The sequence below is a fragment of the Lagopus leucura genome, unplaced genomic scaffold (genome assembly GCF_019238085.1).
Source record: "Lagopus leucura isolate 7727_CA_CO unplaced genomic scaffold, USGS_WTPT01 Super-Scaffold_100030, whole genome shotgun sequence".
Taxonomy (NCBI): Eukaryota; Metazoa; Chordata; class Aves; order Galliformes; family Phasianidae; genus Lagopus; species Lagopus leucura.
The window spans coordinates 4082895-4097766 of record NW_024962281.1 but is presented as its reverse complement, the minus strand read 5'-3'; the positions used below and the strand labels follow the sequence as shown (position 1 = coordinate 4097766).

At 44.3% G+C, this 14872-nt stretch overlaps 2 protein-coding genes across 2 annotated transcripts in view; both read left to right on the top strand.

Moving 5' to 3' along the window:
* Positions 1 to 4123: 4123 nt before the first annotated feature.
* Positions 4124 to 12908, top strand: CLK4 (CDC like kinase 4). The gene is made up of 14 exons (XM_042881651.1): positions 4124 to 4235; positions 5742 to 5801; positions 6453 to 6610; positions 7640 to 7865; positions 9060 to 9150; positions 9562 to 9628; positions 10614 to 10730; positions 10819 to 10985; positions 11094 to 11188; positions 11362 to 11491; positions 11811 to 11893; positions 12078 to 12157; positions 12346 to 12433; positions 12552 to 12908. The coding sequence occupies exons 2-14, from the start codon at positions 5748 to 5750 to the stop codon at positions 12687 to 12689; spliced, it is 1494 nt and encodes a 497-aa protein (XP_042737585.1). The 5' UTR covers positions 4124 to 4235; positions 5742 to 5747; the 3' UTR covers positions 12690 to 12908.
* Positions 12909 to 14588: 1680 nt separating this feature from the next.
* Positions 14589 to 14872, top strand: part of COL23A1 (collagen type XXIII alpha 1 chain) — a 148809-nt gene continuing 148525 nt past the window's right edge. The window contains exon 1 of the mRNA XM_042881805.1: positions 14589 to 14798. Within this exon, the coding sequence (XP_042737739.1) occupies positions 14589 to 14798 (210 nt within the window). The remainder of the gene's footprint in view (positions 14799 to 14872) is intronic.

Sequence of the window (14872 nt, the reverse complement as noted above, 5' to 3'; positions counted from 1 at the left end):
GAAACACCAAAAAATACAAAGATACTTCTGACTCAACAGTCATGAATACGCATATAGATGTGAAAGAACCTGTGGCGTCTGCTTTTCCTTGCTGCCACTGCACTGCTTCTCTCTTCTTACTCAGACACTTGGGAGACTGTACTGCGCTTTATACTGCAAGGAAAAGAGGCAAATTCTATTGTTTCTCACTATAATGTGTTTTCCCAAAAAGGAGTCATAGGCTCAAAATACCACAGTGAGAGCTGCAGCTTGGCCTGAATGTTCTCAGTCTGTTCCTATAAAACTTTGTGGTACAGCTGGTGTTTAAATGTGTGCTTTTTATTATTGGTATTGCAGTAGTTGGAGAGCTTCTATTTGGGGACCCATTTCAGTAAGTATGTACAATAAGACACATCCATGCTTCAAGTAGCTTAAAATTGTTTTAAAGAAAGAGGCTTAGCAGTGGAGTTTCCTTGATAAAGCATTACATTGCTTCTGTGGGTTGCTTTCTGCCTGGCTGTGTAAGCAGCACCACTTACTGCAAAGCCTGCAGAAGTGAACACTTCTGTGAACAAGCCCAGTTCTCTCACAGTGGCACAGCTCTTGCCAAGAGGAACTATGGCTGAATTTCCTCTGAACTAGAGCTTATTCAGGCTTCCCAGCGTCAACCCCTGAACTTTTATCAGGTTAAAGCCTCTCAGTCCTTGGAAGACTCAATTATGCTACAAGCAGACTGAGAGAAGCTGAAGTTTAGCAGAGCCTATGAGCCTTTCAGTAAAAGGAAACAGATCAGGTCAGCTCAGCCCAGGGTGACCCCAGCACTGTGTTATAGAACTTAAAACCAGTGTACACACTGGCAAGCAAACATCTTGCCCTAGCAGCAGTCTGCCAGTCACTGAGGGCACAGCATTCTGATTGCCCTTAGCAGATTCACACGCTGTATGGATGTGCCATAGGCTGCAGAGGCAGTTCCTGTTGGCCAGCTGTCACAGCTCGAAGGAAGCGATCTCATGGCTGGGCCACAACTTCACCAGTGCAAATAAACACAAGTGCACAGATGCTAGGTTCTGGACCCCTGCTTTCCTAAGGAAAATTCTAGTGACTTATTAATGAGGGAAATGTGTCTCCAAGCCCAGATTTGAACTTGCTTTTTTTGCTGTTGCTGTTTGCCTTTTTGTGTTCTACTGTATAAACTGCAAACCTTCTAAAAGTATCCCTTTAAAAAATAAAGTGTCAAGGGATGGAAGTACCACTGTCATTGGGTTCCCACAGCTTCTTCACACTACAGCTCCCCTTATCTCTTGAATTTATACATGCCACAGCAATCTGGGACAGCCCCTCACCTGCCCATAGTTACAGTGATTTGTGAAATGAATAACGTTTTTCCCTGATACATCTTAGCAAGGTTCCTGGTGTTCTTTTTCCATCCCCATCGTTCAGCCTCTTCTAAATAGGCCGTGTTGTTATTACTCTGTCCTTGAGCTCCCAAACAAGGCACAGCTATGATAGGCTCTCCAGCACTGTAAAACTCAAACCCTGGAAGTGCAGAAATCCACAAACTACAGGCAGAACCAATAATCAACCATACTCAGGCACTGACCAGAGAGAAGAAAAAACAAAACCAATACATTTTAATCAAAAGAAGCAAGCACAGTTCTGAAAGTACTGAAATCCAGGAGATTCTGGCTGTCACTGAGCCTCCTGAGGCTCAGGGCAAAGTAATCAACCTCTGCTTTAAATTTTGTAACCGTACAATGAGGAAAGTAAATGAGATTTACATCTCCTGAATGGCATCTGCGAGGATGGATCATCTACTGCTGTAAAGTTCTTGAAAAAGGAACCAATACAAGTTTGCATTCTGAGGGCAGTGTTTTGAATGTAGCAGTTCATGCATGCACAGATGGGTCTCACTGGGGTAATAATACTGCAGAGTAATGTCTTCTGTTATACAGAACAAAGTAAAGCGTGGTTCCACTGTGAGTTACTCTCTCACGTTGTACACACATTTGGTGTTGTATAAGCTAATTAAGGATATGTCTCATATAAACAAAAGGAAATGCCACATAAATTGGCAACAGAAGGAGCTTTAAATGCACTCAAAAGAGTTTCCCTCCCATTTTCATTGTGATTTAATTCCTCTAATTTGGCTTTTCATTGTTAGATCGCTGCCATTTTAAAAACGGCCATTTCTAGAGGGGCTCTCACTCTCTATGCACTACATCACTGGTCCTGGCCAGTGAACTGATTTTATCCTACTCAGGCAATACCACCTGAATTCCAGCAGCCTGATGTCTCTCATCTGCCGGGTCTCCACTGCCACCTCCCGAACAGGAAGGAAAACGAACTGTTCTCAATACGGCTTTTCTTTGGAATGTCTACAGAGGTATCTCTGAACACACTGTCCTCTGTTCAGCACAAAGACAGCAATATTTGGAAGTCTGCTTTGTAGCATACAGCGTACAGGCTGCTCTCTGTAAAGCCTATTGTAAGGCTTTTACTTCAGAGTGAAATTTCCTTAATTTACATTATGTGTGTCTGATAAGAAGAACGTACAACATTTACATATACCACTTCTCCAAAACTATTCAAAACGAAAAGCTAATTATTCTTAACTTCTGACAGATTTATTCCTTCTTCAGTTGTCAGCCAAAAACCTCTTAAGGAAAACAGTAAATTTAACTAGCTTTCGTGTGTTGCATTTTCATACTGAGTAACAGTTATTTCTGTCCCTTTTTCAGTCTGAAGATCCTTTGTGCTAACAGATGAGAACCAAGATATCTTAGAAGGAAATTTCTCCTGCTTTGTGGTAGAGTTGTTTTTGATATTCTCTTTATCTTTTCTTTCTGTTGCTTGCAGTCTGCCTATTCCTCAGGCTGGGGCTGAGGGAAATTGGCTGTTGGGAAAGCAAAACACTGCAGACCTTACTGCTATCTTTGTTCTTATGTGCTAAAATAACAAACCACCAAAGCTATCCTTGGCATTGAGAGATTAGGTGCATGACATGACTACAAGGTAACATGGCTTTTCTAAAGACAAATGGCAATAAACAGAGCTCCATAACTCAGTTTCTATCCTTAAAAAATAAATAAATGAAGAGAAACAGGCCTTTCAATCTCGTGAAAACCAGATTTAAATGTCTTCCATTTTAGTACTGTTCGCTGATAGTTTGGGGACTGTGAAAAAGACCCCAGCACTTGTTCAACTAAAGGAGCACTCACGTTAGGCATTGCGCTCAGTGTTCCAGTTACAAAAGTTCTGTGTGTCAGAGGGAAAATGTGTTAACGCCGTACTGGGAAAGAGGTCCTGAGTTTGGGATGTTTCAGTGCACCCACTAATAGGCAGAGATCCGTAGTGCTTCCACCGAGCGAATTCATGAGTTAATGAATTGGAAGGTTGCCTATCAGATGCAGCTTCCCCGCGTTTGTACCTTCTTTCTTTGGGTGATACAAATCTCTTCTGTGCTAGAGGAGTTTGCAATCACATTTGTCCACTGTATACTGCATTAATTCAGGGTTTGCTCTCCTTGAAGTCTCTGACTGTCCTGGAAGCACAGTTCCTGAGGGCAACGCTCTGCGGGCACCCCATGGCAGCAGCACAGCAGCCCGACCCCACCTCCGCCATGCCCGCTTCTCTTGGCTGGGAATGTCCTCGTGATTCCTCTCAGGAACACCAGTGTTGCGGAGTCAGACCAATTCTGCACCACCGAGGGGAGGCTGCAGCCTGCTGACTTGGGCAGAAAGTTTGATCACCGCACGACCTGCACTCAGAGAAGGCTCTTATGGTCCCTACTTGAGCTGCTTTAAACCTTAAGAGCCAGAGTGAAGCCAGATGTAACGGTGGGAACCACCAGGCGCCAAATCGCTTTGCTGCAACGTCTGCCGGGGTACAGCAGCTCTCTGGTGGGGGGAGGGGCACCGCTGCGTGAGGTGATGCTGGGGGCTGAGAGCGGTCTTTGAACCTCAACACGAATTTGAGACTCAGCTCCTCAGGGCTGCCCTGCAATGGCAGCGGGAGCGCAACGCCGCACAGCTCCACAACTGCCCTCACCGAACCCGCCATTACTGAGGCGCTCGGGGGGCGGGGCGTCCTCCCCCTCCCACAAGGCCCCTCCCGCCGCTGTGCGTGTGACGTCAGTGCGCAGCGCTTCCGGGAGCGGGGCGGGCGGTGGAGAAGCAGCGTTCTGCCTTCGGCCGCCGCCGCCATTTTGTTGGTGCGCGCAGGGCGGACGCAGGTCTCGCTTGCCTTTTTTCTCAGCTGTAAGTAACGTTGTCGGCCCAATTCTTCAGTTCTTTTTTTTTCTTTCTTTCTTTTTTCGTTTTTTTTTTTTTCTCTCTCTCTCTCTATTGTTTCTAGGGAGGCTGGAGCGGAGGGGTTTGATGGGGGCCGCAGGGCCGGGGGAGCAGTGTGAGGAAGGGCGGTGCGGTGGGAGGCGGCCCGCGGGTCCAGCAGCGCTCCTGTGGGGCTTTGCGTACTGCGCAGCGGGGGAATCGGGGCTCGGAGCACGGAGGGAGGCGGACTTCAGCCGTGCCGGCGGAGCGGAGCTGTGACCTGATACGTGCCGGGTTGGCGGGGGGGGGGCACTGAGAAAACGCTGCGTGCGCAGGGCCGGCGGGCCGCGGCTGCACGGCCCCATGTGGAGGAACGGGGCTGAGGGCGGCCCGCGGGGCGCGTTGGGACCGCGAGCTTTGTAGGAAGGCGTTATTTCGTGTCAGCTGTCAGTGTTACGTAAGGGCTTCGGTGCATAAATTTAGAGGGAGTCCGTAAGAGCGCAAAAAAAAATAAAATCTTAAGGTGGATCCTGCTGTGAAATGGATTGGGCCTTTCGCGGGTCGATTCTCCAACAGTCTGTAGCAATTACTTGCTCGTTAGCATTTACTCGGGTCCCTTCAGGACAGAACACGCAGCTTCTGTCTTTATTAACTCGGGACTGAAGTGCAGTTAATCAGCGGTTTGTCCTCAGCAAAACCTTTTCTCGAAGGTTCTGTGGGAAATTCCCGCCCTCCCTCTGCAGGGCTCTTTCGTGAGGATTTTATTTAATATTTGCCCCTTTTGTAGAGCCTTTTTGCAGGCTGCCAAATGGGAGGGAGCAAAATCCTCAGTTCACCTGTGAGAAAGTTGGCTGGGGGAACAGAATGCTTTCCACCTCAAAAATAGAATAGCTGCAACCTGAGAGTGCCTCACAGTTCGAGTTATATAGGTTGGAAATAGAGGTGGGTAAGAAAATAAGAAACGAGGCACTGACAGATCTTACTTTTGTCTTGACCCTTCAGGGATGTTTATTGATGGGTTCATATTTATTTCTTCCTAACGTGAATAAGATTTTCAGGAGAGCTGAATCTGATTCAGATGGTCCAGTCACTTAGTTTTGCAGTATTTAAAACGTTTCCATAAAATTAGGAAGTGATTTTTTTTAACTACCCGCCTGTCAGAAATGTTAAGTGTCTTAGCAAATTTCTTTTTCAGAAGCAGGTTGCTATGTATGCATTCTAAAAATTCCCTTCTTCGTGCCTCCAGTTGGTGTAGAGGCAACCAGTTTTGTTAGTGACAGTTTGCGCAGTGAAATGCCCTTATTTTTTAATGTTGAAGTTATTTCTAAACTTCTGTTCTTGCTGTCACTAAGTATTGTGAAAATACTTGGTTTGCTCTTCAGAAAGAACACTGAAAGAAATATGTGAGCTTATTTTTGCTAAAGGAGGTGAAATGCGTGCAGTTGATCCTGATGGACTCTTAGTTCTACAGCCGTGCTTTGCTTTCTTTTTCAGCTGTGCATGTACCTGTTTGAACACCGAATTCCTGCATATAACGTCCAGCAACAGAAGTTGGTGGGTTTTGTCTTTGGCAAGTCAGCTGTATTGTGGAGCACCTGAGTGCTGGCAGAGTTCAAAAACTGTGGCTTGGCTCGTGGTACTTCAGTTAGGTTAATTTATCAACATGTGCTGTATGATTACTTAAAAAAACAACAAAAAAAAAACAACAGCGTAAAGAGGTTTGTGGGATGTGTTTAAGGCCAACAAACACATCCCACATATGTGGCTTTCATGTAGTAACTTAAGTACCCGTGGTATGAAGAGCTAAATCTGCAGTTTGTCAGAATATTTGAAGGTTAAGGTCCCTCCAGGAGAAGTCTCTTCAAGGAAATGATTCTCTTCAGTCACTTGAGAGTTTATTTAGAACACGCTCTAATAACATGTTTGAAGCTATTAAGCAAAGATGAGTTGGCCCATTTAGCCTTGATTTGTGTTTCGTAACAGTGTTAGGATGGGAAAATGATGCCTGCTCACCTCAGTAATGTGAGGGAGAAGCTGAGGAAGAAGAATTGAGGAAATGGTTTTCTAGCTCTGTCATTTGATCAAACTGCAGTAATGGACTCACAGCTACAAATACCAGTGTAACACTTCTGTCTTCTGTGTGTTTTTTTTTGTGTGTTGTTTGTTTGGTTTGTGTTTTTTGTTTGTTTTTGTTGTGTTTTTCAGGAGCAGATGCGTCATTCAAAACAAAGCCACTGCCCTGAGTGGGATGACAGGAGGAGCTGGGATCAGAGAAAGCACAGCAGCAGCCGTAAGCGCAGGAAACGGTCCCACAGCAGTGGACAGGAAAGCAAGCACTATAAACCAAATCATGTTTCAGAAAGGTATAAGACTCTGAATTGAGTAGTGCTAATACTTGTTATTGTATCTAAAATACATGTCCAGGATGAGAGTTTCTAGATGTGCAGAGCTGGTGATTCCTTAAGGTTCGACTCAAGCTTAAGAGGTAGTTTGTATGCAGTATTTAAATCATTAAATAGGAATTCTTTAATAAAAGCAGTAAGTGGTACTAGTTTGGTTCACTATTAACAGTTAAGCATTCAGTGTTAAATTTCAAGTGAACAGTGTGTCCATTTGCTTACTTTTAATGTGAACAAAAGGAGGGGAAGAGAAGGCTTGTTTAATAAATGGTAAGTATGAGTTAGATTTCAATAATGTGGAGGTGGTTTGCTTTTTCTTCCACCCTGCTTTCCCTGGAAGGATGTGTTTTTCTGTTTTTCCTTTGAGAAGAAGATCCTGTGGAATTGTTTTAAGAGCTCATAGTCGTGCTTGTAAAATGCTGGCAGGGGTATGTATGTGTTCAGCAGCTGAGGCTCCTTGCCTCTGCGGCTTTAAGGCTGTTTGGCTTTTGTTTTTTCTGGGCAGAAGATTCTTGATCCAGATACTTCCTTAAGTATTCAGGTTGAAGTAAAGCACTAAGGAACAATACTGCTAATCTTAGAATCTCCAGGTTCTGTCTTTCCTTTTCAATACTTGGAGCTTTGGAAGAACAGAAGGGGGTTATTGTTGTAGCAGGAGCATTTTATCCTTCGGCTTTGGAGATTGTAACTTGATTTGTTTGATGTATTTTAGAAAGTGCCTCTCCTTTTTGAGGCCAGACTTCTTTCTTACTATGCAAACTGAACTGATGATGTGTTTATTGTTCCTGTGGATGGCTGCTATGTATTTGAGACTGACAATGTCATTAGTTCCTAATAAAGTAACGTGAAAAGCTCCACTTCTTTTGAGGAGGGAGTAAATTAGAAAAGTTCTTTGGTGTAAAGACGGATGCTGTGTAACTCAGTTCAATCACTTATCTTGTTGGAACCGCAAGTTTTTGAAGTGGAGAACATTCACTTAAAATATATTTTCAGTCATTATTTGGACGATAGAGCCATAAATGAAAGAGACCATCATGACCGGAGATATGTTGAGGAGTACAGAAATGACTTCTGTGAAGTATATGACCACAGGCATTATCAGAGAGACTATGAAAAGAGTCACCATCATCACTATAGCAAATCCTCTGGTCGGAGCAGGAAAAGTAGTCATAAAAGGAAGCATAAGAGACATCATTGCTCCAGTCACCAATCACATTCGGTATGAGTAATTTTTAACTTTATTATTAATGAATTAGTGGCAATAGACTTCTTAAGTGACTGCTAGAACTTCAATTCCTGATCACAGTACTTTGGGGAACTATTTTATTACTGAAGGATTTGTAGTTGAATCCATTTGTGAGGGTATGAGTATGTTCTTAGTAGCGAGTTTTGGATGGGGCTGTTGGGGGGGCAGCAGTAGCTGCACACTGGGTTTGGAGGTAGCAAGCAGCCACAGCACTGGGGTTATTTTGAGAAATGTTGCATTGAAAACAAAGGCACATAACTATGCTGTAGTACAGTGCAGCCATCCCTTCAGTCTTGCAGCATAGAAAACTGTCTGGTTTTCAGGTAGACTGTGAGATGCCATCCATTTTATTATTAAAAGCAATTTAAATAAAACGCCTTTTAAAAGTAAACCCAATTGGGTGTATGGAACATGCATGTCTGGTAAATTGATGAGGAGAAGCTGCACAATTCTATGCCTGATTTCAGGAAACTGTACTGAGCCATGTGCCTGGCCAGTGGCAGCTAATGTCTCACTGAAGATATCTGATAACCTTGCTGCTTGCCTTCATAGAAGGCACACTGAATTTCTTATGATGGGCACAATGCTTGCTGGTAAATCTTAGCTCTGAGTATTTTATGCCATGTTCCTGCTATAGAAACAGCAGGTTGTAGTAGATTATGCCATGCAAACCAGTAGCTTGAAAGTAATTTTTCTTCACTCTTTATCTACAAGGGAAGTAAGATTACTTGATAGTCTTTAATATTTAAATGAGAAGAATTGTCTTTATTTTTAAAATGTACATTTCATCTGATTGTAAGCTTAGCTATGTAATCAAATATTGCTTTTTGCTATATGATAGCAAAGTATTAGAAGTAGTGACGTTGCATACTTAATCTGTTTTCAATTAAGCCACTGTTTGAGAGTCAAAATTGTGTTGTTTTTTTCTGTTGCCTTATCGCTTTAAGTATTTATCTGAAAATCTGTTCCTTGCCATGTTTTTCTTCTGTAACATAAACTGTGCCCTGTGAATTTCTGGGGACTGAATTTGAAATTGCTCCTGCCAACTGTTCGTGGCCTGGTGCGTTACTGAATGCCTGAATATCTCCCCGCTGAATGAATTGCGTATTCTGCCCTGAATTCACTCTGATATATTGATTGGCTGGACGATCTTGGTGCCGTTTCCAGAAGAGTCACCGAAGGAAAAGATCCAGGAGTGTAGAGGATGATGAGGAGGGTCACCTGATCTGTGAAAGTGGAGACGTTCTAAGAGCAAGATGTATAGAACATTTTTCAACACTTTTTTTAAAAAAACCTTTCAGCAAAAAAGTCTGTTTAGAATAGTATGTCAGAGGAGGGGGGCTGAGGAAATCTTCATTGCTCTTTTTGTTCTGTTTGTTTTTTTTTCGTGCTTTTGTTTTTTTGCATATCTTCTTTTCTGTAGAGTTTTAAGTACTGTATTCAAAAAGTTGCAAGTAGTAAATGAACTTGAGTTTTGAGATTAGAGCAAGAGATAGGGTTTTTTTTGGCTAACTGTTTTCATGACGCCTGTCCAATAAAATAACACGTTCTGTCGCTGAGATTTAAAGTAATTATGCTTTTTGTAATGGCACATTTTAAAATCTGCATTAGTAATATTCATTCTTACCTAAGTAGTTACATAATTCTGACTTCGGTTTGTTCTTTTTAGATGAAATTGTTGCGACTTTAGGAGAAGGCGCTTTTGGAAAAGTGGTGGAGTGCATAGATCATGATATGTAAGTGTCAGCAAGTGCTCTCGTGCCACAAGGTGCTGCTCAGCTCGGAAATTAACGTTTTTTTGTTTCTCCTTTTGCTCTGTGGCAGCCCTCACTTGGTATTGCCTTTGTATGAGATGGCATATAAAGAAATAGTTTTGGTTGCTTTTTCTCTGAGATTTTGAGAATCTGTCCTTAACAGTAAATTTCCTTTGCCACATTCTTCATGAGAAACATCTGCCTGAAAGGATTTATTTCAAAAACAGCCCTTTCTGTGTGTGTTTGTGTCTCTGTGTGTGTATATATATATGTATTCCTTTACAAACTAAGTGCATAGTACAAATGACTAATTACTGGAGCCTGAGATCATGTTGAGAAGGCAGAAAGTATTCCTAAGTACAGAGACACTTTAAAATTGTCAGTGAGAGAATAGGATAGAGTGGACTTAGTGTAGCTGTGTTCTTTACAGTAATATCCTTAGCATTTCAGTGTGCTACTGAGTGCAGATCTGCTTGTAGGAGCACAAAACATTCAGGATACAAACAATAAAATGAATTACTGCAATAAAATAAATGCACTGATGCCATTAGGAGCACTGAGAGCTGGAACAAGTTATGTAGGCTGCCAAAAAATGGACAAATTCTTGCAGTTGTTTTCTCAGAAGAGAGATTTGCAGGTTTTTGTGTCATCTTTTGGGTGGGTTCCTGATGTTTATTCAAAGTGAATCAGCTGTGTAAGACTGAGAAATAGTTGCATATGCATATGAGAAATGTAGCATATGCTGTGGCTGTATGAGCTTAACAAGAACTGTTTCTGCTTTAAAAAAAAAAAAAAGTAATACCTAGCTTTCCTTTGGAATTTGCTTCAGTCACATTTCCCCTAATCCAGCGTGTAATCAGCTGTGACCTTTGATTTTTTGTGTTCATTTTATTGTAACTAGACTGCTGTGGCCGTGTAGATGTTTAATGATAACCGGTTTTATTTGTGATATTTCTCTGTTCTGAAGGAGAGGAATGCACGTAGCTGTTAAAATAGTGAAAAATGTTGGTAGATACCGAGAGGCAGCCCGCTCAGAAATACAGGTGTTGGAACACTTGAACACCATGGATCCCAGCAGCACTTTGTAAGTATGGATGGAGAGGAGCATACCAAGAACTCACCAAAGGAATGAGTCTGTGTGTTTATATTCTTTTTTCTTTTCTTTTTTTAAGCCGCTGTGTCCAAATGCTGGAATGGTTTGATCATCATGGCCACGTTTGCATTGTTTTTGAGCTGCTTGGACTTAGCACCTATGATTTCATTAAGGAAAACAGCTTTCTGCCATTTCATATTAATGACATTAGAAATATGGCTTATCAAATCTGCCAATCTATAAACTGTAAGTAAGCCTGACTACTGTTATCAAACGTGTTTATGTGCTCTCTTCTTTTCACTTTGGTAAATTTAATCTGTTAACCGTGGGATATTTTTCCTTTGTTTCTTACAGTTTTACATCATAATAAATTAACTCATACAGATTTAAAGCCTGAAAATATTCTGTTTGTGGAGTCTGATTACATAGTGAAGTACAACGCAAAAATGGTAAGCGTGTGCCTTTTCTCTCAGCGTTGCAACTCTGCCTTCATCTGAAGTTTCCTTTTTAGCACAATTATGCTAACTGGAATTCTGAAAATAGTTTAAATGGGTAGTGTGGTATCTTCTGTATGAGTATGCTTTTAAAAATACTAACAAACAGCACTTGGATTCTCTTACAGAAGCGAGATGAACGCACCTTAAAGAACACAGACATAAAAGTGGTTGATTTTGGAAGCGCAACTTTTGATGATGAACATCACAGCACTCTGGTGTCCACGAGACATTACAGGGCTCCTGAGGTCATCTTAGGTCAGTGGCAGCCTTCAAACTTCCTGGCAGATAACTGCAGTTCATCCTGATGTCGTTATTTAGTAAACTGGAGGGGTGCCCCATGGTTCTCACAGTTGAGCCATCTCTTACAGGTGGGGACTTCTTGAAAGTCTGAAGTAGAAGGAAACATGTCTTGAACTTGAGACATATCCCTCCTTCTCCCTACCAACCAGGGTGGGGAGGGGTGTGAATGGGGAAGGCAGGCATCAGACGATGCATGAAAACTGGATGTATTCTTCATGGATTGCAGATTTTAAGCATATATTAAAAAGTGAAAGAAACTTTGCATGTTTTGCAGCACTGGGATGGTCGCAACCCTGTGATGTTTGGAGTATTGGCTGCATTCTAATCGAGTATTACCTGGGATTTACAGTGTTTCAGGTATGCATGTAAAGTTAAGTGGAACGTTTTTGTTACAGATTCCTGACTTTGATCTTGTCATGCCGTATACTCAACATTTAGTTTAATGAGCATTACAGAGATAAGGTCATGCAAAACAATTGGAATCTGAAGATGCTGCAGTGATACTTTGGCAAATGTTGCTTTTTTTTTTTTTTTAACACAGACACATGATAGTAAAGAACACTTGGCAATGATGGAAAGAATACTGGGGCCTCTGCCAGCTCACATGATCAAGAAATCCAGGTAAGTACGTGACAGAAGGAGTAAGTTGCCTTGTGTATTCCTATTGTAAAAGAAATTTTAGATGTTCCAGTTAAGACTTGCAGGCTTGTTAGCTGCTAGTCTGTTGTGAGAGATTGTGCCAGCTTCAGCTGAGTGTAAGCAGCTGGGAGCAGTCCTAATAGTGACAGCATCTTTTCCTCGTCACACAGGAAGCACTATTTTCACCATAACCAGTTGGACTGGGATGAACACAGTTCTGCAGGCCGGTACGTCAGGCGGCGCTGTAAGCCTTTAAAGGTAGGAGAGCAGGTTTTGATTATCCCGTGTCACGGAGTGACGAGAAGCATAAAACCATGACATTCTGTTGCATTCCCAAATGTGAAAGAGCTTTTAAATACTTTGTTTGTTTTTCTAGGAGTTCATGCATTGCCAAGACACAGATCATCAAAGTCTGTTTGACCTCGTTCGCAGGATGCTGGAGTATGATCCAGCCAAAAGAATTACTCTCGATGAAGCCTTGCAGCATCCTTTTTTTGACCCATTAAAAAAATAAATGAATTCAAATGTCTTTTATGCTTCTCCAAGGAGATTTCCTAGACTGTGTCAGTCAACAAAGGTTGCATGAAACTTTTGTAAACTTTTAAGTTATTTTGTACAGTTAAGTCTGTAAATACTTTTGTTTTGTAAACTGTCATGTTTATCTTGTTGAGCAGTTGTAGTCTTGATTATGGATATCGAAGTGAAAAATAAAAGTAATTTTCATTTTTGAAAACTGTTTTCTCTTTGAAACTTCACCCACTTCTTGGAAGGTGCAGCAGTCTCATTTTTGGCTGAGATAGTTAATACGCCCTGAATTCATTGTGGCATCTTTAGGCCCTTCTCTTGCAGTGGTTACCAGATGGTCCTGAAGTCTTCAAATACGTATTTCTGTGGAGCTCGATCTGTAATGATGGACAACTAACTTTGGCAACTGGGAAACACTGATCAGCCTGTCATAGAGGAAGGGTGAGGATGGGTCCTCGTTTGTAACTCCTGAGCACAGGGTCTGAGTGGTGCTGCTGTATTTTCTTGGGTAGCTTTTGCCCTTCCACGTGTGAGTAGCTGTTTTCTTGTTCCAGCCCTCGGTGCAGTGTGGAGGGCTTAGGGCTCATCCTGGCTGTCTACCACTCCAGATGCAGTATGCACATTTTGGCCATTTATTGCAGGCTTTAGCATGTAAGTCTTGTCTTGAGAGAAACTGCAAACTGTGTCAGCGCCACAGGAGCCCGAGTTCAGGTTTTGTGTTTGCATGTGTATGTCCTAAAGCTCTGAAGGATTTGAAACTGATGTCTGTTCCACATATATCTGGGGCAGTCTTAATTTGCAAGAGGCTCCAGACGTGCCTATCAGTTACTGTGTCGCTGGGAGGATGCTTTGAAAGCTTATCTTCTGTAAGCAATGCCACCTGCTGAGCTTGGAGCTGTGCCCTCATCCAGAACCCCTTCCTGGGCTGCTCGTATTGTTGTTTCTTCGCTGCAGGATGGAACTGAATGGTTTGGACCTGGTCAGCAGTGAGCATGGTGGGATTGAGGAGGACAGTGTGAATCCTCCCACGCTGCTTTCTGTCCCACACATTCCTCAGGTGCAAAGCAGGCACCTGGCTGAGTGTATCAGCATAAGTAACGCAAATCAAAGGCAGATGAGAAAGAAAAATATATATGCTGCTCTATCTGTAAAAATAACTACACAACGGCACTATCAGAATTAGAAAGTGAAAGGTTGTGTACTCTTGCTTATGCAGTACGTGTATCTTTTGCTAATTTGTTTGCAGCATATGAGCTGAGGGTATCTGATGATGTTTTATAAATGAGTCAAGAGTTGGAGTGCTGCAATCTATAACAGAGAAAGCCGACGTCTGGCCAAGTCTGGAGGTGTTCAGTGTTTATACAGGAGCAGAACGTAAGACTCCCCGCTGAACAGAATAAAATCAGAAGTGCAAGAAGAAGCGGCTCCCCGCGCTCGGCACTCACGGCTCGCGCTCAGTCGCAGTGCCGCCGCGGGCAGCTCCGCTGGAGGGCGCCATCCCCGCGCGGAGCGGCCAGGATGGGAGCGGGGCGGCCCGGCCGTGAGGAGCTCCCAGCGCCCCGCACCGCCCGGCCCGGGCTGGGAGCGCTCCCCGCGGGGGGCCGGCGGCGGGCAGGGCAGGGCAGAGCGGGGCGGCGGGGGTGGGATCTGCGCCGCGTAATCCCCCCGGGGGGCGGCGGGCCGCTCTCGGAGCATCCCCCCGTCCCCGGCGCGGGGAGGGGAGAGCCGCCACCCCCCGCTTCCTCCGTTTAAGACTCGGGCCGGCGAGGCGAGAGCGGAGGAGAGCGGCCGCTCCGCAGCTGCCGGCCCCATTTCGGCGGCGGGGCGGGCGCTGGATGAGCCGCCGGCGGGAGGCGGCCGGCAGCCGAGCGGGTCCGATCGCGGCGCGATGAGCGCGGGCGGCAGCGGCTCGGCGGGCACCGCCACCTCCGCGCTGTGCCTGCTCCTCTCGCTCACCGCCGTGGCCGTGTGCCTGCTGCTGGGCGCTAAGACCGCCGAGCTGCAGGGCCGCCTGGCCGCCCTGGAGGAGCGCGGCGCCGCCGGCCCCGGGCCGCTGCTGGACGCGCTGCAGCCCCGCGTGGAGCAGCTCCTGCGCGAGGTGAGTGCGGCGGGGCTCGGCTCGGGGCTCCCCGGCGGCCGCCTCCTTTCCCGGCTGCTTTTTCCCTCTCGCCG